General features: G+C 40.1%; 1 protein-coding gene across 5 annotated transcripts in view; it reads left to right on the forward strand.

Moving 5' to 3' along the window:
- LOC122777749 (forkhead box protein J3-like) overlaps positions 1-24,386 on the forward strand; it is a 55,046-nt gene that overhangs the window by 18,584 nt on the left and 12,076 nt on the right. For 3 of the 5 annotated variants that reach the window (XM_044039186.1, XM_044039190.1, XM_044039187.1), the window contains exons 4-8: positions 10,518-10,592; positions 13,287-13,370; positions 14,877-14,957; positions 17,692-17,793; positions 22,744-22,902. In XM_044039186.1, coding sequence (XP_043895121.1) covers positions 10,518-10,592; positions 13,287-13,370; positions 14,877-14,957; positions 17,692-17,793; positions 22,744-22,902 — 501 coding nt within the window. The remainder of the gene's footprint in view (positions 1-10,517; positions 10,593-13,286; positions 13,371-14,876; positions 14,958-17,691; positions 17,794-22,743; positions 22,903-24,386) is intronic. The other 2 variants (XM_044039188.1, XM_044039189.1) reach the window with 1 other exon arrangement.

A 24,386-nucleotide genomic window follows, 5' to 3' on the forward strand; every position in this document is an offset into this window, starting at 1 on the left:
CGTCATTGGCTGCTGGGAATAATTATTTGGCCATAGCTGTGCTGAAGCTCCTGAGCTTGAAGTGATGACTTTATGTGTGTGTACGGGTTGTATTTGTGCGTGCAGCCACTTCCATGCGTCTCAGTTTATGCACCTTTTGTCTATATTTTGTGACTGGGAAAATGCGACAGCTGTCTTATGTGAGTGTGTTTATTCCCTTGTCCATAAGTAACACATACAGAATGGCTACATGTACCCTGGCATTCCCGGTATACATGATGTGGACCCATCTGCTGTCCAGATGTGTGTATGTAGTCCTCAAGGTAACAGTCTCCCTCCTGTGCTTGTTTTGGACATACTGTATGTGATATTGATTTATTGCATTTCAAATCAAACCTTGACTATATGAATATATCTTTTTTTATGTTATATTATTAAAGCAAATTCATTTATGAATAGAACCTGCCAAGCAGATTCAGATTGATGCATATATCCATAACAAGCAAAGTAATGAAAATCTTCATCATCAAATGTTCATCATCTTTGTACTGACCTAACCTGTGTCACATGAAAATATCTTTGGATATTTGAGCCAAACTATACTGCCTACAACATATTCTTTTTTTTCTTTTTTTTTTTAAAGTTTTTCTAATTAAATCTAATTAAACTTGCATGTGAAACCCTGCTAGAGCGTTTAATTACATACTAATCACTAATAGCAGTCTCAGTATTAAATTCTTAATTAAAAGCAAGGAATTTCTCTTGCTATCTCCTTGAGGATTTGGCACCCATCCAGCAACACATTTCCCTCTCTAACCAGCCAGGCCTGTAGCACTCTCCATATGGCTAATAATAGGCTTAAGGCTGGTTTCCCTAGCTCTCTGGAATGCAATAATTATACCACAGAATGAGCTTATCCTCTAGTCCCCAGGTTTGTATGCAGTGGAGAGACACGGGCCTTTTGTGTGACCTTAAATAACGTGAGGGTATTTCATAGGACATGTTTTTGGTTTGGCAAAGTGAGACAGAGCCGCTGAATCGCCATCCGATCACCGCTGATTTTGTCAGTGACTGTCAGTTGCTGATGGTCCATTGAGCTTTTCAAAAATCAATATAAGATGGTGGATATACTGAACTAACAATGATACAGCACATAAAGCTGATATAAGTACCTCTTCAGATGTTGGCAGTTGAGCTTATTTATGTTCAGAACACTGTGACTGCAAAGTTTAAATGTCTTTTTGTCTAAGACTGCAGAGCATCCACACCAATCTGAAAGCAGAGTTTGTGCAAACACGGATGTGGACGTCCATCTTTCCGTCAGTTTTGGCTTGATTGACAAACATAAGAAAGAGGGCCAAATGCGCCGCGTACGGCTCTAACATAGTTAAACCTCAGAAACTAATTCATAATTAATTTGTTCTCATTTACATATTTATATAATATGAAACCAAATATCAACACACGTGCTGCTACACCAAGATTCTAACTAAATCACTATGTGACACTATTTGTCATTCGACATAATGCGGATTAATGAGAACACCTGCATAACTCAATCAGCGATGTTGACATTTTAATCACAGAAAGAGTTTAGGAAGACACTAATCAGACTTTTTCAACTTAATATTCGTACTTTCAGGCTAAATTTGAGCAGGGTTTTATCATAGTTTTCAAAACTTTTGATGGTTAAATGTAAAGCTGTGTGATGACCAAAAAATATCTTAGTAAAACATTTTCAAGTAACTCTTGGACTCTCTATGGATTATTATCGTGATAAAAACGGCATAAATAAAGGCACTTTGTTTGCTCTTGAGTGACAGTCAAAGTGTGGTTTTAAATGTTTTTATGAACAGGAAACGACATGATCTTGTTAAAAACAGAAACATTTCACACATCTAAGGCAAAACATGCAAAGTGATTGCATGCGTTAGTGTTTGTGCAATGTTTAAACACATCAGTGTATATTAATATAGTTCGACTACGACTAGATTGGGCTAATGTTGTTGTGTGTTCACACACCAAAATAGGGGTCACACACTTTACCGTCTTACCAATAGGAGGTGACCCACACTGTGTCTCATCTCTAAACCACATGTAGAACTACCACAGGAAATGACTTGGTATACCAGGTTTAATGTTGCTCGGGTTCTTGTCTCCAGGTCAACAACTGAACTTTCCCTGTAACACTGCCGTCCATGACCTCTGCCATGTTTGGTGATGTTTTCTTGCTCTTCCTCGTCCTTTCTTCTCTTTGGTGGACTGGTGTTGTATTCCATTTTGAGATTTCTGCCGAACTCTTCTGCCTGACCTGGTCTTTGATTGGAGTTTTGCAGACTGTGACCGGGTGCAACAGCAAGCCTCCGTTATCACACCTTTTGAGGAGTTCACATATTGCAAACGCCGATTTGGTTGCTTTTATCTGCAAATTGCAAAACTTATCGTTGAATAGAGAATTGGTGTTGTAATGGATTTTCTCTCTACTAGTTATCCGGTGCAGTTCAAGTAGTTATGAACTCAGTGTGACACAACGGCCTTTGTGTAGCTCAGAAACTGAATGTACAACCGTTTTCATTTCATCAGGTGAGAACAAGAACAGAAAGGAAAGCTGCCAAACATCATGGTGATGCACAGTACACCCAGAGCGCTTCTCACTGCCACCTCATTCATCCCCATTTTCTCACTCTCTCCCTCTCCTGAAAAGCTGCGAACAGAAACTGTCATTGTGCTGCAGCATTCTGCTAAACACAACCAGCAACAGTTTTGTGTGGCACCATGAGCTCTTGCTGCCGTGCAAACAATTTTTGAAAGTGCACTGAAGAAAACCTCAAAAGATATGACTTTGATGAAACATTTTTCTATTCTATTTAATTAAGTTATTAAGAACCTGGTGATTTGGCACCGCCCCCCCCTTGGCTCATATGCTCACTAGTCACTTTATTAGGTACACAGGTCATCACATGACAGCGTCTCAGTGTATTTAGGCATGCATAGCCAAGATGACCTGGTGAAGTTCAAACACAGCATCAGAATGGAGGAGAAAGGTGATTTGACTGACTTTGAAAATGGCATGGTTGTTGGTGCGAGACGAGTTTATCTGAGTACTTCAGGTTTTCATGCACAACCATCTCTAGGATTAACAGAGAATGGTCCAAAAAAGAGAAAATATCTAATGACTGGCAGTTCTCCAGCCCAAAATGGCCGGACTGATTTGAAATTATGGCAAGGCAACAATAATTCAAATAACCACTCATTGCAACCAAGGTCTACAGAAGGCATACCATCTCTGAACACACAGGCCCAGTTCCACTCCACCTGCTATTAGTTGTCCTGTGTGCCTAATAAAGTGGTCAGTGAGTGTATGCTGTGATTAGGGAGATGGTGAAGACGAGAGGTGCTTCTCTTCAATCTTCAAACTTGTATTTGTTTGCTGCAGAGCATTAGTTTCATACAACCAAGCGCGTACTTTTGACGAGGCTCTGTTATACGTATGCTGTTTACATCTGTGGATGTATATACTGTATTGTTCCGTATACACACGCAGCGGATAAACTGCTGTGCGTGTAACTGATTGCTGTCGCGCACAGGAGCCAAATGATCTCCTTGGGAGTAAATAAATCTGCCTCCTGTGAAAAGTCTGTATAGCTGACTTTGCTCGACCCATTCACACCACTGTATTTAAAACGTTGGCGATAACGGTGTCACTTTGAGAATATTTTCTCCGGTGGTCCTTGAGTGTTTGAGAACCCCTGATCTGAGATAATGTTGCGATCGTCGTTTTAAATATGTGCAAACTGACACAACTGAGTTTTTAAGTGACAAAACCACAAGACACGCACTGAAATGCAGGCAGTAGAAAACCCTCCTTGACCACTAGTGCGCCTACGTGCACAATTTACCTCACAGTAGGGCGTGAGGTAAATTTTTCTACACTGTCGTTCAAACAAGAATCACTTCCCTGAATCATTGATATAATCTGTAAGCAACAATTTATAACTCGCTGACTTGTTCAATCGGACTTTTAAAGAGTATCGACCAATTATCTATTATATATTATATTTTTATATTGCACACCTCTATGGTGCAAGTGTATACACAGGCAAAACAGAATTACATAAAGCTACACACACACACACACATGCACACACCAGTTCACAAACACATCCTGCAGTCACACACACACACACACCTCAGTTGACTCGTGTGAAGTGCTTCAGTGAGGGAGTGAAGAGGAGGGGGGGTCCATCAAATGAAATGAATATGTATTAGATGGAGTTTGAAGTAGTGACTTGTATTCAACCCAGCGTTCTCGCAGAGCGTCTGTCACTCCTTCACCGTTAGGATATAATAAGGTGTCTCAATGATGCTCAAAGCCCAGGGGACTTTCACATCTGAGACACCTGTCCATACGTGCACACACAACCACCACCGCCACACATGCTCTTCCAGCTGACTCCGGCTCTTTATTTCTCAACGCCTTCTCCTGCGCCTTACCTTTCCACCGTCACCACATTTTACCCTCTTTATGCACTGTATGGGTTCCGCTGAAGGTTTCTTTCTTTCTCTAGATCTCTTGCCGTCTGTGGGCTCACGGGCAAAACCTCCGTGACACCCTGAAGGGCATGCGAGAGACTTTCCTGACTACTGCGGCGCGGGTGTGCGTTTGTGTGTGAATGTCATACGCGTCAGTGGTCAATACGTTAATACACTGGCCAGCAAACCTTTTGCCCTTTGAACTCCCCGTGGATTCACAACTGTGCAGGTGTCTCGGATTTACCCAACAGAAAATTAAAAAAGTCCCCAAACCCGCCGATCTAAAAAACCATTGGTATTGTAAGGAGCATGAAAATGTGCGTCTAACAAGTAGTAGTTATTCCTTTAGTAGCACATTACACTCACTGACTGATAAATTTAACTAATTGCTCTTTGTTGTACTTGATAATTAAGTTAAGCTGCTGTTAATGAAGCCCAAGCCTTCCAGGCAGAAGAGATAATTCCCTGTGAACTGATGGGGGAGTGCAAATGTGAAGCAGGAGGAGCTTATGTTGAGTTTGTGTGACAGAGCTGAGCAGATAGCAAGGAGGATTCTTATTTAAAAAGAAAAATAAATAAAATATATTGATTTCACAAAACAGATGGTGGTACTTAATAGTCACAGTTGCCCTTTTTGACTCTCTCGTTGTTATATATATATATGAGTTTGTACCTGTGAACGAAATCATTTAACATTTCTATCATCTGATGTCCCCTTACAGTGTCTACAAATGAGGTTGTCACCTCTGGAAAATGAGTTACCCAAAAAGACTTTTGTCATAATACTACTATATATCACCAGGCCCGTCCAAACAACTTCTCACTCTCACATTCACATCTACAAATGTCCAATTAGCCTAATCCCCAAACTGTTTTTTGGACTGTGGGAGGAAGCCGTAGTGTCCAGAGAGAACTCATGCGCACACGGCACACAGAAAGGCCATCGGTCGATCTGGGATCCGAACCGGTGACCTTGCTGTGAGGCAACGATGCTCGCCACAGGTCCTCCATGTGACCCACCTGCTGGCCAGTGTGTTAAATTTAGTTCAGTACAAATGCCTTCTCCCGCTGCCTTGACACAAACCTCCAAATCATACCAACTTATGTAACTTCATTCTTTCCCCCAGTGTGACCTAATCCCTTGACGTACATAACCGTACACGCTCACATAAATATCCCACTTCCCTTTAACCGGAATATCCCTCCAGCTCCTTTAACCTGCATATACTTTAATCTCTTAAACCACGGCTGTCAAACTTTAAACTTTTCATACACACACACGCATGCACACACGTCTCCACCCAAAAGCACGTTTCCAAAACCTGACTTTTTTTTTATTATCACACATCACATTATATCACATTACATTTCGTCAGAAACTCATCCATGCTTATTAAGCACAGCTTATGTAACTGTGTGGAATGCACTCCTCCCATAACAACCAGTATGTAGCAGGAAGCAGTATTAACCAAACACACACATTCATAATCTAAAGAACTTACCCACATGATCCGCATCTATCTGTAGATGTGTCATTTATTTATTTCATTTGTTTCAGTGTTCCTTTAAGGGCTATAATTTTATTTTTGCTGAACTTTGTATCAGAGTATTTTTCTGGTAAGATGGTGGGGTAAATTCCTCATTGCTGCAATTACTACCACAGTTACTCCTTTTTTTCACATACCGATTTTGACATTCATATATATAAGCATGTGTGTATATATATTTATGTGTGTACATATATATATATATATACATATCTATGTATATATATATATATAGATATATATAAAAAAATAAATAAATACAGGATCTCTTATATTATTACATTTAATCTATTAAGTTTGAAATTAAATCTTTAATTTAGTTAATCTCTAAATGACCAGTATGACTCAAACCAACGTGTTATTATCACATATCACGTATACTGTGTGCATCAATGCAGTGACAGCACGTAATAGACTATCGCTGCATCACATTGCTTGTTGATTTTCCGGGTTGCTACAAGCAGCAGATCACCTTCAGCAGCTTTAAATAATTTGTTATTTATTTATTTAACACGTTTGCACATTTAATCTGAAAGAAAATGTTTAATGAATATTTAAGGTCATATTTTGTTATGTTCAGTGACCAAAAGCAGCCATGTGCATTAAATAGGAAACAGAGACTTATATGAAACCCTAACCCAGACCAGTGTAGTGATCTTTTAAGTTAAGCTTTTTTTTCCCCCCTCAGTTTTGTTATGTTTTATTTTAAGGGCTGAGCTTGAGCTTAAAAGACTGAACGTGTAAGAAAACACAATTGTGCCAACATTGCACAAGCAAAAGTTTGTGTGCCTCAAACAGACAAGGCCAACACTGATTTACTGTATCCACAGGCATTTTCATGCTGTGTTTATGTTGTTGTTCGTATTTCCATGCCAAAGTGATGGGGCCAGACGAGCATCCTCTTCAGTGTCCTTCCTATGTTCACTAACACACACACACACACACACACAGACACACACACACGTGCCATACAATGCCTATGACTGTGTCATCTATCAGCTGCTGGGCAGCAATGGCATGGCCCCAGGCCCGACCCAATAAGCTCATTAATCAGGCCTGTAGAGGAGTGGGTGGAAGAAGGACACAGCAGTGAATCAAATTATCTTACTTCACAGCGCTGCTTATCAGTACATTTATTGATGATGACCATTCCCATTCAGTAAAAGCAGATTACTGTTTCCATAACATGAAGGAAAGGGGGCATTTGCACTTTTGTGTCCACATGAACAATATGTTCTTTCTGGGTGGAAGGATAGCTTCTCTCCTCATTTACACATATAAGGGCTTTCTCTCTCTTTCTGTCTCTCTCTCTCACACACACACACTCTCACAGTTCCGTCTTGAACACATATGTCCTTGCAATTATCTGAGTGGTGAAATTGTGGTCTTTTTTGGGTTCTTTTATGTCGGGGCTGCTGTCATTGGCAAGAAAAAAACATTCTGCTTTATGTGTCATTGACCTTTTTGGGAATGCGTGGGTGTCTTTAGAGAGAAAGGGAGAAAGAGGGAGAGGAGAGAGAGAGAGTACTGTGTATCAGGCTTCATTTGACAAAGAGTCTGTGTGGTATATATGACAAAATATCTAGACTCAGTGACCAGAGCAGAAATAATCACATTGTAAATTATTATTCTTATTATCATTTAAGTACAACACATTTAAATGAAATGTATATTCTTGATGATACAACATGGAATCAACGTGTCCTGATGTAACGGTATGAGTATTGGTGGGTGTTCATTTGACAAAAAAACAACCCATCAGCAATGTGGCTCCACTTTCTGTGAAATTAAGCTAAAACATCTTCATCTGTGTTAGGACTGAGCTCAAAGCACTGCTCTGCCAACATACAGATTCTCAGAACATGGCTGTGTATCATTTTATCATACATAATACATAATACAAGATATTTACAGTTTATGTAACAGTGTGGGTTGTTTTTTTGCACAGCTATAATTGCAAAAAGTACACTACAAGAATAAATAGTAATGCATAAACAACGAAGATGTGAAGAGTGAATTAGGTCAGCAATATATAGAACAGTAGTAAGGCTGCAAGCCTCGCGTTTAATTTGTTATGTCATCTATTAGCAGTTTTTTTTTTCTCCTGAGAGATTTATAGGTAAGTAGATTTGTGCAGCAGGTTTTTAAGACATTAACATTTTCAACAAGCCAGGATGATGCAAGAATGCTATGTGTTAGGTTATAGGGTATACGTTTATAATATAATACAATATAATATAATTACCCCTGCTTTATTGTAGGGTTACATCTTAGTGCCCCACAAAGTGACACCAATATGAAATTTTCTACACCCACATTTGTAAATTTTCAGTTGCACCACCTGGCTTCACGTGCCTGAAAGTGAAAAGTGCCAGAGTGTGCAAAGTCAGAAATATATTGGGTTTGTGCTAACATTGCAAATAATGCACAGGTGTGCAACAACAAAAAAGCATGGGTAATAAAAGGGGTGGGGGATGTAAATAAATAAACAAAGAGTTGGTAGAGGTTGGTAAAGTAGACGGTCTCGCTGCTGAAGTAACGGGCAGACTCGGTGTTAATGAACCGTCGCCACTTCCCACAGGAAAGTTTTTGGAACAGATGGCTGCCTTTGTGTGCCAAGCTGGTGACAGTCCTCCTCGCCTTTTTCATCACAGAGCTGTCAAACATTACCTTGATGGACAGTCACAAACAGCCAGTGACCTGCTAAGTAGAGGAGCCAGACACTGCCAGAGCTTTTCTCCAGGAAGGGCAGGGTGAGGCAGAGGTTGGACCAAGCTGAGAGAAGGTGGTTGTTGTTGGAGAAACAAAGCAAGTGTTGCGCAGTGGGGACCTCGTAGAAGGAGAAGAGAAAATCCTCCCATCCCTCTGTCTTCCCTCCTCCTCCCTCCCCAGTGGTATTAATTAAGAGCAGCAGATGAGTAGAGAATGTGAGCCTGAAGAGAACAGGTTCATGTCTGGTTAGCCGATGCAGTGGTCTCTCTTTTCCTCCCTCTCCCTCCATCTCTTATGCACAACACACACTCTTACTACAGGAGGTCTTACAAATCGTACAAATGTCAACGTTCCCTCATTATGGCCAGAATGTTGGAGCATTCATAAATCCCACTTGCACCCCCAGTGTCAGGTTGAACTTTGACTTTTTATTAATTCAAAAAATCCATTCAAACCCGGGTAAACACTGGGCAAGGACAGCCCCACAACCACTGACACACAAACCTCACATTGCCCCCCGTCTTGGAATGCATTTGCTTCAATTTTAATCAATAAAGCCGTACACATGTGCAGTACCATCTTTTGCATTTGCCTGTGACCTGAAGCATATTTTCTATTCAGCAGGTTAAACAGCAGAGAGAAAAAAAAAAAACCTGGTACTTTCTAATACCTTCACTAATGGTTGACACGGTGGTCCAGAGCCGCGCTGGTTAGCGGGTTGCAAAGGTTGCAGCGGTTGCAGCAGAGGCGAGTGAGACTGAGAGCACCAGGAAACTGGATGTATCTCAGTGTTTGGGATGTTAGAGGTTTGACTCAAACAAGCTCTGTGCTTCTCCATGACTTTCTTTCCTCCTACTTCTACAATTAACTTAAATGATATAGATTATTAAAAGGCTTTTAAGCAGTTCAACCGCAGCAGTCTTCCCATATCAAGCAGTTTATGGATACAACTAGAATTTCTTGTATCTTGCATCCTGTGTCTTGTTTAGTTAGAATGTGATAGAATTCTGTACTTAATCATGTTAATAATACTTAATAAGGTGAAGATTCAGACCTTTTTTTTACAGTAAATGTTTTTGCACTGTTTTATGATAATTTAATTATCATTGCCACATCATTTTGAAATGGCAATGTAACCAAATCGAAGCCACGCAGGAGTGAAAAATTCTGCCTTTCTTTCACATCTAGAGTCAAATATCATAATAGGAGGTGAATGCATGGATCTGTGTGTCATAGCTGGGTTTCCAACCCGGGACTCAACTCCTTACCAGCTGAGCTCATGGGGATGAGCAGGGCTCATCCCCATGAGCTCCCCATCCTCAAATAATACATTATAAAACCGAAGCTGCGGGCTGTCTGAAATCTGAATCAAGGGTCGTCATTGCCCCGCGGGGCGGGCTTTGGACATGCCTGCCCTAAAGGACTCTGATACCCTGATTTATTTCTTATCCCCTTGATTTCTCTCTGTAACCCTTCTGAAGTCCTGCCCCACAGGTTGTGAACCACTGCTTTTGAGTACAGAATATCACATCTTCTTCTGAATAAAAGGCAAAGAAGTAGGACCAGAATCAGTTAGTGTAGTAATGTGAGTGTAAATGTAATTGAGTTATTTGTAAATGTGGGTTTAGTGGATTTGCTCTAAAGATTTTTGTCTTGTTTCTTGTTTCTCTCCCCCCCCTCGGCTTTTCTTTTCCATCCTCCTCCTCCTCCTCTGTTTTCTTTTTGTCCGTCTGTCACTCCCTGCAGAATTCTATACGACACAACCTGTCCTTGAACAAGTGCTTTCTCAAAGTGCCTCGCTCCAAAGACGACCCTGGGAAAGTAAGTATTTCCTGAATGAACAATGTAATGTGACTGAATCTCGGCTCGAATTATGTTTTGAATCACAGTGAAAATGCAAACCCATTTCAGCAGGCATACAAATAAGACAGAGGCTACAGTGATTACTTTTCATGTATTTATTTGCCCTTGTGCCGCATTTGTGCACACGTTTGTGCATAAGTGCACACACACACACACACTCAGGCACGCAGAGTGTCTGCACTTATGCACAATTTGTACCTCTATGACCGTCTGTGCTGAATGCGTAATGCTGCTTTTTTGTTTTCGGCTGCTCGTCTGATATTGATTCTGCCAAGTAATAATGTGGTACGGGCAGCAATGAATAATATGTATATGTAGATACACTCCATCACATGCAAGGCGATTCACTCGTCTGTCACACTGTATCAGGCCGTGCTTCACATACACACGCGTTCGCAATCAGAGTGAGTTTTAGACATGTTTCACCACTGCGACTGCTGTGGTTAGGAAGCACAGTTACCATCTTAACAGCGCAGCGCTGATAACAACAATTTGTCAAGTCCTTGTTTGTGCTGAATCGAAGGAATTGCTCCGACGGGGGAGAGTGTATAATTAGAGCTGATCACCGAAGCTTGTCCTTACAAGATTTTTTAATAAAAGCGCAAATGTCTACATTTCAGCTCGTCACATGATTTATGGGAGAAGCAATTTATCACCTTTACAAAAAAAAAAACCCTGATAGATAGATACATACACGCCGAAAAACTTTTCATCGAGCCTTTTAGAACTCTTCTCACTCTGCGTGGGTGGTGAGGTGTTTACCATCGGAGCCATTGAAAATGAATTAGGGGGAAGAAGGTTTAAATAATTCAAACTAAATCTTGGAGTGGAGGTCCATAGTCTGCAAAGACAAAAACAGAGCAGGCTCCCCCCTGATCAGACTGACTTGGACCTGACTAGCACTTTAACTCACGACGTGGATCGAAGTGGTCGATACCTTGTGTATGTGTGTGTGTGTGTGTTTGGGAGAAGCGGTTGAATGTACATACTCTTTTTGAAGCCATAGAGAGAGAGAGAGAGAAGCTAAATCATGCATGTGCTAACGTTAATTGGCTGTGTACTGTTAGTGAAGTTGGGCTGAGAGATGAGGGAGGAGAAGAGGCGAGGTTGTGGGAGGTGGGGAGCTGAATGCATGTGTGTGTGTGTGTGTGTGCGTGATAGCCCAAATGAACCTCCTGAAATCAGTCCAGGCTTTTGAAGGAAAAGGAAAATTGAAGGGGGTTATCAGACCAGGAGGAAATCAAGGACCTAAAAGCAATTGATTTCTCCTGTCTCACTCTGTGTGTTTTTATTTTGGAGCCTGCTGCATTTTAATGTTGTGTATCAAAAGGTTTTCGGTGGATTTTCTGGGGGAAAGGAAGTAGGAGCACACGCCGCCGTACCAAAAAAAACAAAAAACTAAACCTAGAGAAAACTGATTGGACACAGAGCTGGAATAACAACATATACGTTGGTTTTATGGGACACAGGGGAGCTCCATCAACTGCACTTTTTTTTTTTTAGTTTAGTGACACTTGCTTCGCCCTATTAGGGGAACTGAAACTGGCTTTTTCCTCTGCAGAGACAAAAACAGAATTAATAGCAGCCACAGTGGAGGAGATACTTCTTACATCAGAGACAAATGGAAACGCTTTAGAGTGTGATGGATATAACTCTCGCTGATATAAACCGATACATTTAAACCAACATAAGCTTTTATTGGATAATATTATGTACAGAATATGATGAAATCTACCAAATATGCCATTATGTAAAACAGTGGGGACATTAGTTAAGTAGTTAATTCAAAGTCAGGATAATGATTCCATTTGTTTTAGTTTGATGAATATGAACATTTTTGAGGAAATTACAAATATAGGTTTTGGGATAAAGGAACATAGATATTAGTGTTAAAAAATAATTTGAGTGCTTTCTGTTAAACTACATAGGAGACAATTCTTATATTGTATAGTGTTCTTTGCTGTATATTTTTGTAAAATACAGTATGTTGTGTTTGTTTTTGCTGGCTGTTCATTTTGTCAATCAACCAAATGCGGCATTTTTAATTATTGGCAATGCAGAGTCTCAAGCGACCCTGACCTGCCTTAGAGTATATGTCCGTGTGTGTATCAGTGTCCTCTCGCTGAGGCATCATTTAACTGTAACCTGTGTGTTACTTGTGTCATGTCACTTTTGCCAAATACGGTGATCAATAAATGAATCTAAATCATTGACAAGCATTTATGTACCATATGAAACACAGTTTTTGTGTTTTTTTTGTGTGGAAAATACTTGTCACCCTTCTGATTTGAATTTTACATTAAAAATGAGAAAACCCACTTATACATTTGCCGTAGTTTTTCCCAGCACTCGTACAGTTCCACACACTACCTGGTTTTAAGTTTTTCTAATTCATCAATAATGCTGTGCAACTTTCTGTGAATGTTTCAGTATGATTCATTTATAAGGTACATTTTTGTGTTACATTTTCAAATAATATAATTGATGGAATGTTTGTGGTGTTTCAACGTTTCACATATATACCTTATAAGTAAAAAAGGGGGGGAAAAGAATATAAAATTGGACCTAAACCTACAGAACAATCAAAAGCATCAGAGAACTACATAAGCAGCTTCAACCAAACACAAGAGCTAACAGCTTTTCTTTTTTCAGGGTTCCTACTGGGCCATAGATACTAATCCTAAAGAAGACACAGTCCCCAGCAGGCCAAAGAAGAGACCGCGGTCTGGAGAAAGGGTAAGTAGCTTCAATAAACCCCTTTAGATATAAAAGCCTTATAGGGATGGGGGTTGGGTGGAACCAGAGTGAGGACTTTATCTGATGCATCAAATTAGGCAGGTCATTATATTTATTTATATTTATGATTTGTTGAGTCTATCAAGTAACACTTTATTCACCTGGAACAGGATGCAGTTCAGTGGAAAAGCAACATGCACAGAATGTGGTAGACCTGTGATTTGACATTTTTTGGTGAATTTCTTTTCTGTCTGTGATGCTAAAGCCACATAATGGGCTATTTCTTTGACCATATTTCTCAATAATCTTTCAATGAAGGGAGGGAAACGTGCAGGTTCACCTGTTCTCCACTTAATGTCCTTTTTCTGGTCCTTGTCAGTCGTACCAGAAGAAAATGAGTTTGTGCGTTGAAGAGTATGTTTGATCTCTGTTTGCATCATTATTATTATTATTATTATTATTATTATTATTATTAATAATAAAGCCACAAACAAAAAAACTACATTGCCCTCCACCAGATCATGCAGCATTTTCCAGTCAGAGTCATGTCCTTGCTTTGTATAATTTAATTGCTATCATCTCCAGTACCTGCTCCAATACGCCAAGTGCCATAACAGACAATTACAGCCTGCACAGTCTCAATCAAACTGTGCCATGATTGTATATTCCTCCAGGTCTGGTGGGGTTTGAAACAGCAGGATCAAGCTGCAAAACAGAACAGAGACGAGGGAGAATACAGAAATATGACAATGAGCATTGGTTTTGGTGAAATGACTGACAGTGGCCAAGGCTATAAATATCCTCTACGTAACCCTGCATCAGCTTGGCAGAATGTAGATCCTGTTCCCGTCATTATCCTCAGGATCCGGATTCAAAAGTGACTTCATTTCACCTCTGTCTACCTGCATCTGTGTTGTTGACTCTCCGGCTGCTGTATATTTTTGCATTGAGATGTTTCTCTCTTTAGCGGCTGATTAACACCGTGTTGCTATGACAGAAATTTAAATAGCTATCGCTGTGCTTCCGAAATTTAAAAAGCAGATTGAGTTCACAACACAGATGTTAGAAGACATTCCTTGTGCTCCCTAAGAAGCTGCACTTCTCCCCAGAAGAAGGGAGTAACATACTAATACTTAAGATAAGGTCTTAATGGTTAAAGAAGCTCGCTATAAGTATCTGCGTCACTAAACAGTCTTTCGGCTGAATGACAACGCTTCCTTCAGCCAAGGCTGAGCAGCTAATTAGTGAATTAGTGTTGCGTTGGGCCGAGCTGCATTGAAAACATCCTGGATTTACATTGCACACCGACCTAACTGTCTGTATTGTTGCATTAAAGAAAACCTGCAGAGTTTTTCATCACGGTGCATCACAACCAGTCATCTACCCCCTCCCCCCCCCCATCCTGTGTCTCTGTCACTGTCTGCTTGTGCATCCTGATCATTATCTTTTTGTTTGTGTGTTTGTCTGCCACTCTTCCCTCTGTCTCTGCCTGTATCGCTGCTTTAGCCTTCTCCTCTCCAGGGAACACAGGCAGGCGTGGAGCAGCAAAGTGCACAATCACAGTTGCTCGTTGGAGAAAGAATTGAGGTAAACAGAGAGAGGGGGGAAAAAAACGAGGGTTGGGGTGAGGGGGGGAGTGTGAAAGAAAGGATGCAGGGGGAGAAAAGTAAAAAAAGACATCAAGGTAGAGAGAGCAGAGAGGAAAAAGTCAAGCTGCAAGGGGAAGGAGGGAAAAAGTAAGAAGAGGGAAAGGGAGGGAGAGTATTCTAGGCTTGTGTTCCAGTTAATTACCACAGAAGGCCCCGGGGCTGCCATTAGACATATTTTCTTCACCAACGATTTTTTTTTTATTACAAACATTAATTAATTCAGATGCTTGTCATCTTTTCTTACATGGATGGGCCCTTCGACCCCTCTTTTTTTTCACGCCTCACTTGCATTGCTGGCAGACACACTGTGGGGCTGTCATATGGGCTAAGGAGAAACAGGGAGGTTTTAAGTGCTAAGATTTATAGTCGTGTTACTGCTCGGGGGGGAGGAAAAAAAGAGTGGGCTAAATATGTGTCGTGCTGTTTTCACTGGGGTTTTGTTGCACCTTGGCTACACAGTCAGAGTCTTTAAAGTCTAAATATTAGAAGTTGACAGCGAGGCTGAACGTCAGCTGCATAAATGCATTGTATAAATGTGTAGACAGTGTACACTTTTCTTTTCTTTTTTACTGCCTGTGTCTCTGTTGCCCTTAGCATAATCACTCTCTTTCATTTTTTTTGTATACATCTTTTTTTTTTTTTTTTGGTCTGTCTGTCCGTCACCACTCAATTATCTCACGACTGATTCGTCCTTTTCTCCCCCCATTCCTCCACAAGCCTTCCTCACTTCCTCTCTTCACCTCTCCATTGTCTTCTTAAGTGCCTCCGCCAGGGAACAGACAAACCGTTTTGCTTGGTGTTTATCATAAATTAAAGATTGCATTGTTGCCAACCAATCCTCTTACTATAAGCAGTTTTGGGAAGGCAGAGAAGCCGTCTTGAACCCTGAATCAGAAAAGGAGAAAAAATATTGTCCTCATTTTTCCCCTCTTTATTTTTTTGCGGGCATCAGTTTAGCCTCTCATTGATCTTTGAGTAGTTGCTCATATTCAGCTCTCATATCCCTACTTTAGTAACTCTCTGTGTGAGGACAGTAAAAAAAAAAAAAAGAACCAGCTGGTGAATTCATTTTAGATCTGTGAATCATTCTTGAGTGCTTGGCTTGATTTATCTCATCAAGGGCAAGTGATGTGTCCATGATCAAGGCTGTTTAAGTGTCCAGCCATTTAAATGAAGCGCACCCGGGTCGTGCTGGTGATTCAGGAGGCCCGGCACAGAATCACCAATTCACAGCATTCAGGGAAACTCTCAAAACCTTTGTCACATTTTATTGCCATCCTCGTTTTTTGAATACGCTCTTCCTGCATATTTCACTCAGCAGAGGACATATTTGAAACACGTTTGCATATAAATTAAGTGGAAACACTTAACGGCTCCCCGTTAAAACATGTTAATGTTCCCTTAATGCTCACTTTACAACTGTAGTATGAAAACTGTAAATGTACTAGACTATTAAAATGTTTGACATGCCCATTAAATGCCACAACCACTGATTAAGGACCTTTTCTAAGTAATTGACATTTTTGTTGTTTTATTAAAACTGATCCTAATTAAAAAAAAGAAATGCATGATATATTCATGATCCTTTCACCTGATAAAACATGACATATTTATTTACCTTAAATGTTAGCAGCAGCTTTTTTTTGTTTATATAAATACCGTGAATCACGATTGAGATAGGAGATAATGGCTTTGGTATTGGTTCGAGATCAGCATTTGTTCTATCGCTAAACAATAGTGTGTGGATTCATTCATGTGCAGCAGGTTTAGGTTTTTAAAAGTACTATATTATGTAAGGTTAAGCATAAACCATGCAGTCATATTCAACATGCATCGCTCTCATTTTAATGAGATAGATAATAAGATACCTGGTATGATACCACTCATGTAGTGTGGTTGTACTAATCACTTTTTCTAAGTCTTCACATTTAATTGACTTAATTTGGAGGGAATTGACTGATTGATATTTCTCATTAACTTGATACCTCAAGGAGGTTGAAACTTCCCAAAGATTTTTGTGTGTCTTGCTGCATAAATTTGCACATTAATAAGGTGAAATACAGTGTCTTTGTCATGTTGGTGTGTGGAACAGTAAGCCAGAATGAACACGGTCAGGTTTCTGAAACAGTGGCAGAGGTGGAATTAACCTTTAGTGCTTAAGCGGCACGGATCTGTGCCACGGGCGTACCTTTGGTGAATTGCCGTGGGAATAATATACAACTCCTTATATGGACATACTGAGGGTGTGTTAATAGGTCACATCTACAGGCTTTAAAAGATGCTTTTTTTCGTCGGGAGTAGCGATAATTGTGTAATAGTCATCATTTTTATTTTACTTTTGTTCAAGCCAAGCGGACTTTGAACTGTGATGTATTTCCAAATTTCACAAATTCAGTCAGACTTTGAAAAGTTTGAGTACCTCCTTGCTCAGGTGTGCTTAAATATTTGGTGAAAAATATTTCATCAGATTGCCTCGGTTGTGCTGACAAAATAAGGATAGAAGACACACGTTTTAACATAGTCATGGAAAAAAAGCAGCCTAAATTCTCTGTGTTCTAAAAAACATAGATCATTTTTTCACATCTAAAGCACTGGAAGCATAGATTATAATTTTGATATTTTTCATTATTTATTGGTTAAACAGTCCCTCCTCTGCACTGCTCTCCTTCCAGGCATCTACTCCGTACAGCCTCGAGTCAGAGTCTCTGAGAATGGACTGCATCATGTCAGGAGGGGCGTCTCCCACTCTGGCCATCAACGCTGTAACCAACAAGGTACGGTGCCAGCCGGTGTGCTATGCCAGATTATATCTGTGTTATAATTCATCAGTTGTTATTAAAAACAGTAAAAAAAAAAGAAAAAAAGGCATGTTTCTCTGAGTGTAATGCTGCATGGCCGTTGTTTCTTCTAACACAGCATTCTTCTCATTTATGGTCAGATGTAGGAATGTAATTCCTGACCAACTTTTATTTGAGCTTCTGTGGTGGAAAAAAGGGCTATATATAGTTTAAGCATGGTCACTTCTAGTTTTTAAAGATCATTTGCCTCCACAATATCTTTCTCTGTGGTTCAAAAACACATTATTTTTTTATTATTATACAGTATGTGACCACTGATGCTGCAAAACTATACTTACACATGTGAGTGGAGTTTAATTTCCTTTCATTTTAGAAGGACATGTTTTATACTTTGTATTATTACCTTGTAAAAAAAAAAACCTGGCTCATTTAATTTGGTGTGCTTGGGAACACTTACATTTTATAGCCTCTCCATGAATTTCAACATCTTGGAAATTGAGAAACCTTTTTTTTCTGGGACAGTTCAATGGATTTTAAGTGAAGGTCAGAATTCAAGAGCAGCTGATCTGAACATGAAGAGGTGAATGGAACTCTTGGTTTAGTGACACACAAGTTGTGTGTAAAACCAGAACTGAGTTGAGATGAATCACATTTTTAGCCCATGGAGCAAAATGAATTACACCTTTTTACCTTTATGCATCTGAAAATCTGGACATAGATTTGGAGACTGTTAAGACTGGTACTCCACAAAAAGCAGGACTCAAAAGTACAACTCCAAAATCAGTTTAGATTTCAAACAAAATCACTTCACTAGATGGCAAACAAAGCCAAAAATGGTAAGGCAAAGGTGGAAGTCAGTAAACAGTCAATAGTCCAAAAAAAACAAAACAGGAAAACAGATCACAATGAATAGCTAGACGGGCTGGAACGTTTGACACAGAGGGTAAAGGGAACACAGCTCGTATACACATGAGCTAGAGGGAGACAACGAGACACAGGTAACTCTAATTAGGGCGGGGCAGACAATCAAAGCTGGAGGGAGAACACACAGGGGCAGGAAGTGGAGCGATCTGACACGAGGAGAGGTAAGTTCCACAATAAAACAGGAAACATGAAAGAAAAAAGCATGACCTCAAGAGGAATGCCCTGATGTATCAGCAACGGATACAGGTACACAACTCTCCACTTATAGTTGTGCTACAGTAGTGGCTAAAACACTCCCTTAAAGGAATACTTCACCGGTTTGCATTTAGCTTTGTGCTACTAGAATAGGGGTAGTATTTTTTGAAAAATATCTTCATTCTTTTCTTTGTTACGTGCCCACCAGTGACACTTGGTCCTGTTAGCATAACTGTTAGCAAAGATGGCGGACACTGTTTACATTGTCCCACTTGTACAATGTAAACATGACCTCATTCCCAGAATGTAAACAGTGTCCGCCACCTTTGCTAACAGTTACGCTCAGGGGAAACTGAGGTTTGGAAGCACAATTTTTCAAAAATACTACCCCTATTCTAGTAATACAAAGCTAAAAGCTAAAACCGGTGAAGTGTTCCTTTAAACTGCTTCACTGTTGTGTTTAGCTCAGTTGGGAGTGACATCCTGTATCTGTTCTGTTCTTGAACCTCTTCAAAGTCTTTGGCTATCCACTTTTTTGTTTTTGCTGACTAGACACTTTTAAAAATTCAACTAATTTCATTAATTTAACTTTAGTTTTGACCCTTAGTTATAATGTGAGTGAATACAAGAAATTCTCATCTCCAGTCCTGTTCTCTCTAATCATACATTCAAAACCTATTTGTGAGAAATTGCACTTTGACACAGCACAAAGACACAAAGACGATGTAATGGAATTTTTGTGATTCTCAGGAGTTTTACATTTTTGTCCACGTCTACTGTTAATGTCTGACCTCTCACACAAGTTTGAAAACAACTGACCAACTCTTATTAACATTTCTCTTCAACTTCTCACTCTAACAGATTAACATTTTATTCTATCACAATTCTACATCAACTGCTCTTTCATACAAATTAAAGCCAGCAAAGAAGTTTTTATCAGATTCCTGAAATCCCACCACAATTTCTTGTGAAATTGCATTTTGTTGCACTGATTTAAAATTCTTCCCTTTTGAAAACAACTTACATGAACTTAATTTATTTCATTTTTGTGTTGCTGTTGTGCAATATGACTGAAGTCATCTTTTAAATTGATGAACAGAAGAACAATCAGTTCCTATTTTGGTCATCAGTGTAACATTTAAGCTATTGTTCAAGTTGTAATGTCAAACAATTGATGGTCCCAGCTGCTCAAATTCGTCACTTTGATTTCATACCAGTCTGTCCATTCATCTCTGACCTCTACCATCAACAAGACATTTGTGCTCAGAGAACTGCCACTCACTTGATGTTTTCTCTTTTACTGACCATTCTCTGTAAATCATGGGACAGCTGTGCATTCACCCAGTAGATCAGTGGTTTCTTAACTTCTCACTTGAAGTTACAGTGTGTAGAATTTGGCCACATCCAACGGTGAAACAGCATGTTTGCAGCTGAATATCTGAGAAGAAACATAAGTAACACATTACTGTTATATATTACTTTTTTTTTTAAGTAACAAGTTACAAATCTTTTTTTTTGGACTATTAAATGAAAAGTGAATAGACAATGGATTGATAAAAGCAGAAGATTATGAGACATCTGCTCTTTTTTAACTGAGTTGCCTGCTCCCTTAAGCAGTATTTACAATGCTCATCATGTTTTGATCCACTCTGCAAAAGTTTAATTACCAAAAAAAGGTACACTGGTACACTGTCGGCAGGTGCAGTCTTTTCATTCACCTTAATTCTCTTTTACTCCAGGAAAGACTCCAACTTCTGTCTATTTTAGTTCTCACTTCACATTTCAGGAAGACCTTGATGATAATGTGGCCAGTGCCAGCATCACCGAAATCCACCCACATGGAGACAGGTGGTGTCCTGCAGGCGTAGTGGTGTTTCAGAGCCTCTTTAATAACACATTTGCTAAAATTCTGATGCACTGGGCAGCCTGTGGCAGCCTTGGAAGGTACATTCATATAACATGATACAAGAAAGGTATTATACTGTTTTTATTGGATTTCCTAGTAAATGAGTCTCTGCTTATTCTAAAAGGATTTCATTCTGATTATGTTTTCCTTTCTTTACTAGTATATTGATGTAATACTTAAATGTCTTTATAAATTAAATACTTTCCTTGTTACTAGAGTGACACAGCAAGCAGACTCCCCTCACTATGAATCACTCACTAAAAGAAATGTCAAAGATTAACACTCAAAATGTGATGTTTTACATGGTAGAAAACTGCCCCAGAGAGCCTTCAGTGTTGTCTCTCACCCTGAAGCCATATTTTCAGATTTATCTATACAGTTAAATGTAGCCTGGAGGTAATGCTGTCACTCTGCTTCACAAGTACCGACAATCAAACAAAACAAGAGGAATATGATTCAACACAGTCCTGAATCATTGCTTTTAAACGCTTTCTGATCCGTCTCCACTAAGCAATATGTAATACACATCCTCTGAAGTGAAACCTTTGTCCTCATTGGTGGGTTTGGAGTCATTTATGTTTCTCCATGGTCTGTGGATCAGGACACTTGATCTAATTCACCAAATTTAAGGACAATCACCAGCAGCAGGCCTGATTTGCCTTCAGCACTTTCATTTCCATATTTCCTTGTGAATTGTCTCATAAGTCAATGGTACATGGGCAGTGATCTGACATGGAAAAAACAGACATTTATGTTTGGGGTTTGAGAATTAGTGACATCTTATGGTGAACATGCGGAGTCCTCCACATACCTCCATCAACACATTAGAATGGAAGCAGTTCTTGCTTCAAAACATGAAATGCATTGTCCATTTGGGCAACTGTAAGGAATACGGCAGCCTCAATAAAGCAAGGCCCTCCGAAGCTATCCGTCCATCCATGTTCTACTGCTAATCTGAGGTTGGGTCGTGGGTTAGCAGCTTGAGTAGAGAAACCCAGACTTCCCTCCCCCCGGCCACTTTGTCCAGCTCTTCCGGGAAAATCCTGAGGCGTTCCCAGGCTAGTCTCTCCAGTAAGTCCTGGGTCATCCACGGGGGCCTCCTCCCAGTGGGACATGCCCGGAAAGTCTCACCAGGGAGGTGTCCAGGGGGCATCCTAACCAGGTGCCTAAGCCACCTCATCTGAGCGGCTCTAATCTGAGCCTCTCCAGGATGACCGAGCTTCTCACCCTATCTCTAAAGGAGAGCACAGAAACCCATTTTGGCCACTTGTATCCGTGATCTTGTTCTTTCAGTCACAACACACAGCGTGACCATAGGTGAGGATATGAACGTAGATCGACCGGCAAATTGTTTCTTCACCATGACAGTCGATGTAGACACAGCACCGATCTTTTCCAAGGCTATTGAAACCTAAATATTTTTTCGTTTACAGTTATTATACACTCACACAAATGTAAAAGACTAGCTGAACGCAAAATAAACGGAAGCCAAACTTGCTTCTTGACAAAAGCTAACAAAGGATTTATTTATATATAAAAAAAAAAACTAGGAAACACAGAAATCAAGCCTTGAAGGGCCCAACAAAAGAAACAAGTCCTGCCCGTTTGCTGGCAGAGCTCTGAGTTTGGATACTGAAAGTGAAAAAGAAACACGGGCGATAAGTCGATGGGAAAAGTAACAAAAGAACAAATACTAGTTGGTGGTATAGAGATCAAGTAAAGCGCTGAGGAATTGTGGAGACGCAAGACGCACTGGCGAGGAGGTGATGTGATGATGGGTTGCAGGTGTGCCAACCAGAAGGGAAGCAATTAAATCATTCAAAATGTTTTGTGAAGAAGATTACTTGATGCATTGTCTTCTTTATTAACTTGGATCATTGTGTGTGTGTGTGTGTGCGCAGGTAGCTCTGTACAACCCTGAGGTGGAGGGCAGTGAGAGTCCAGGGAGTCTGGGCGGCAGCCTGAGCAACAGTCTTTCAGAGCAGAGTTTGGCGTCTGTCAACCTCAACAACCTGAACACAGCCGTCAGCAGTGGCAGCAGCGTCCACAGCTACACACCAGTAAGACCTCCTCCTTATTTAAGGTTGACAGTCTTGTGATTGATCTGTCCTGAGTGATCCAATCACATGCAAACAACATGGAGTACAGCTCTGAATTAGAAGTTGACCAATTGGACATTTTATAACCAGCCATTGTTGCTACTACTAGTTATATTTGCTAAATAAAGCGCTGCATTTGACGAAAATATGTGTAATTTTTCTACCAGTAATTAATAACAAAAATAACCATTAAAAACATGTTGGTGTACATTTGCATGCAGCTGATGGATGTGAGATATAATCACATAAAGACACTTACAGGATACATTTTAATAGTCAGGGTTCCCATGGGTCCTTACAATCCTTGGAAGTTTGTGAATTTGAAAAAAAAATATTTGCGGCCCTTGAAAGCTTTTAAGAATTGCCCTAAATAGACATGGATCATTGAACACCTACAGTTTCATACGCCCTGCGTTTTGTCAGCACATTTTGTTCTTAAATTTGAGTGAACTGGCCCTGGAAAGTCCTTGATTTTGATGTCAACCAAGGTGTGGTAACCCTGAGTCATACGTCATGCTGTCCACATGTGATTGGATCTCTCAGGACAGATGTTAATACCCAGTATGAACAGGATTTTATACAGTTTGTATCATGTGTTTTCTGTTCATGTGGTTGTAACATGATATTGGATCATTCACTGACTGCTGCATCCAGACTGACTTTGATGCACAGACAAGATATTTTCAGTGGACAGGACACACTTTATGGAGTGGCGGTATCCCTCTTTCTGGATGAATAGACGAGCAGGTGTCACATGTACACAGACAAGCTAAGCACATTGCAAAAACATCACATTTACATAAATCGCAGAAGTGCAAAATGTAGAAAATAGGAATTCTAAAACAAACTAATACAAGAGAGGCAATTAGTCATGATCACAAGACTGTGGGTGGTCCACGATCACAGGTCCATCATTGGGAAAGTTGGGAGGAGTCTGGATGTGCCTTGGAGAGAGAGAGAGACCCAGTTTAAAGGTTGGAGACAAAGCACGGACAGCAGGGAGTAAAAGAGATGCAGTCACTCGAGAAAATGAATAGATCATTTATAGGTAATTTACAGTCAGCAGGATAACCTAGACTTCTAATTACAATGATTGAAATGTCCTTAAGACTGAGACTAGCCACTGATTTGGTCAGATAAGAAATTCAGGCTAAAAGAATTGGCAATTTATTAGCTGAGCGCACAGTTGAAATAGGGAGTTTTGAATTTTGATTCAAGGGCCTCAAGAGAGTCAGATTCTCGGATCTGATGTCAGCTGGGAGGTTATTCTACAGGAAGGTGGCATGATAGGAAAAAGCCCTTAACTTTAGGGGACCAACAGGAGCCCAGTGCTTTGTGAGCGTAGAGCTCGAGACGGCACACAAGGATTTATGAGGTCAGACAGGTGAGGCAGGGCGAGCCCATTTACAATTTTGTCAGTCAACAGAAGCGCCTCAAACTCTGAT

This window comes from Solea senegalensis, linkage group LG11, assembly GCF_019176455.1.
Source record: "Solea senegalensis isolate Sse05_10M linkage group LG11, IFAPA_SoseM_1, whole genome shotgun sequence".
NCBI lineage: Eukaryota > Metazoa > Chordata > Actinopteri > Pleuronectiformes > Soleidae > Solea > Solea senegalensis.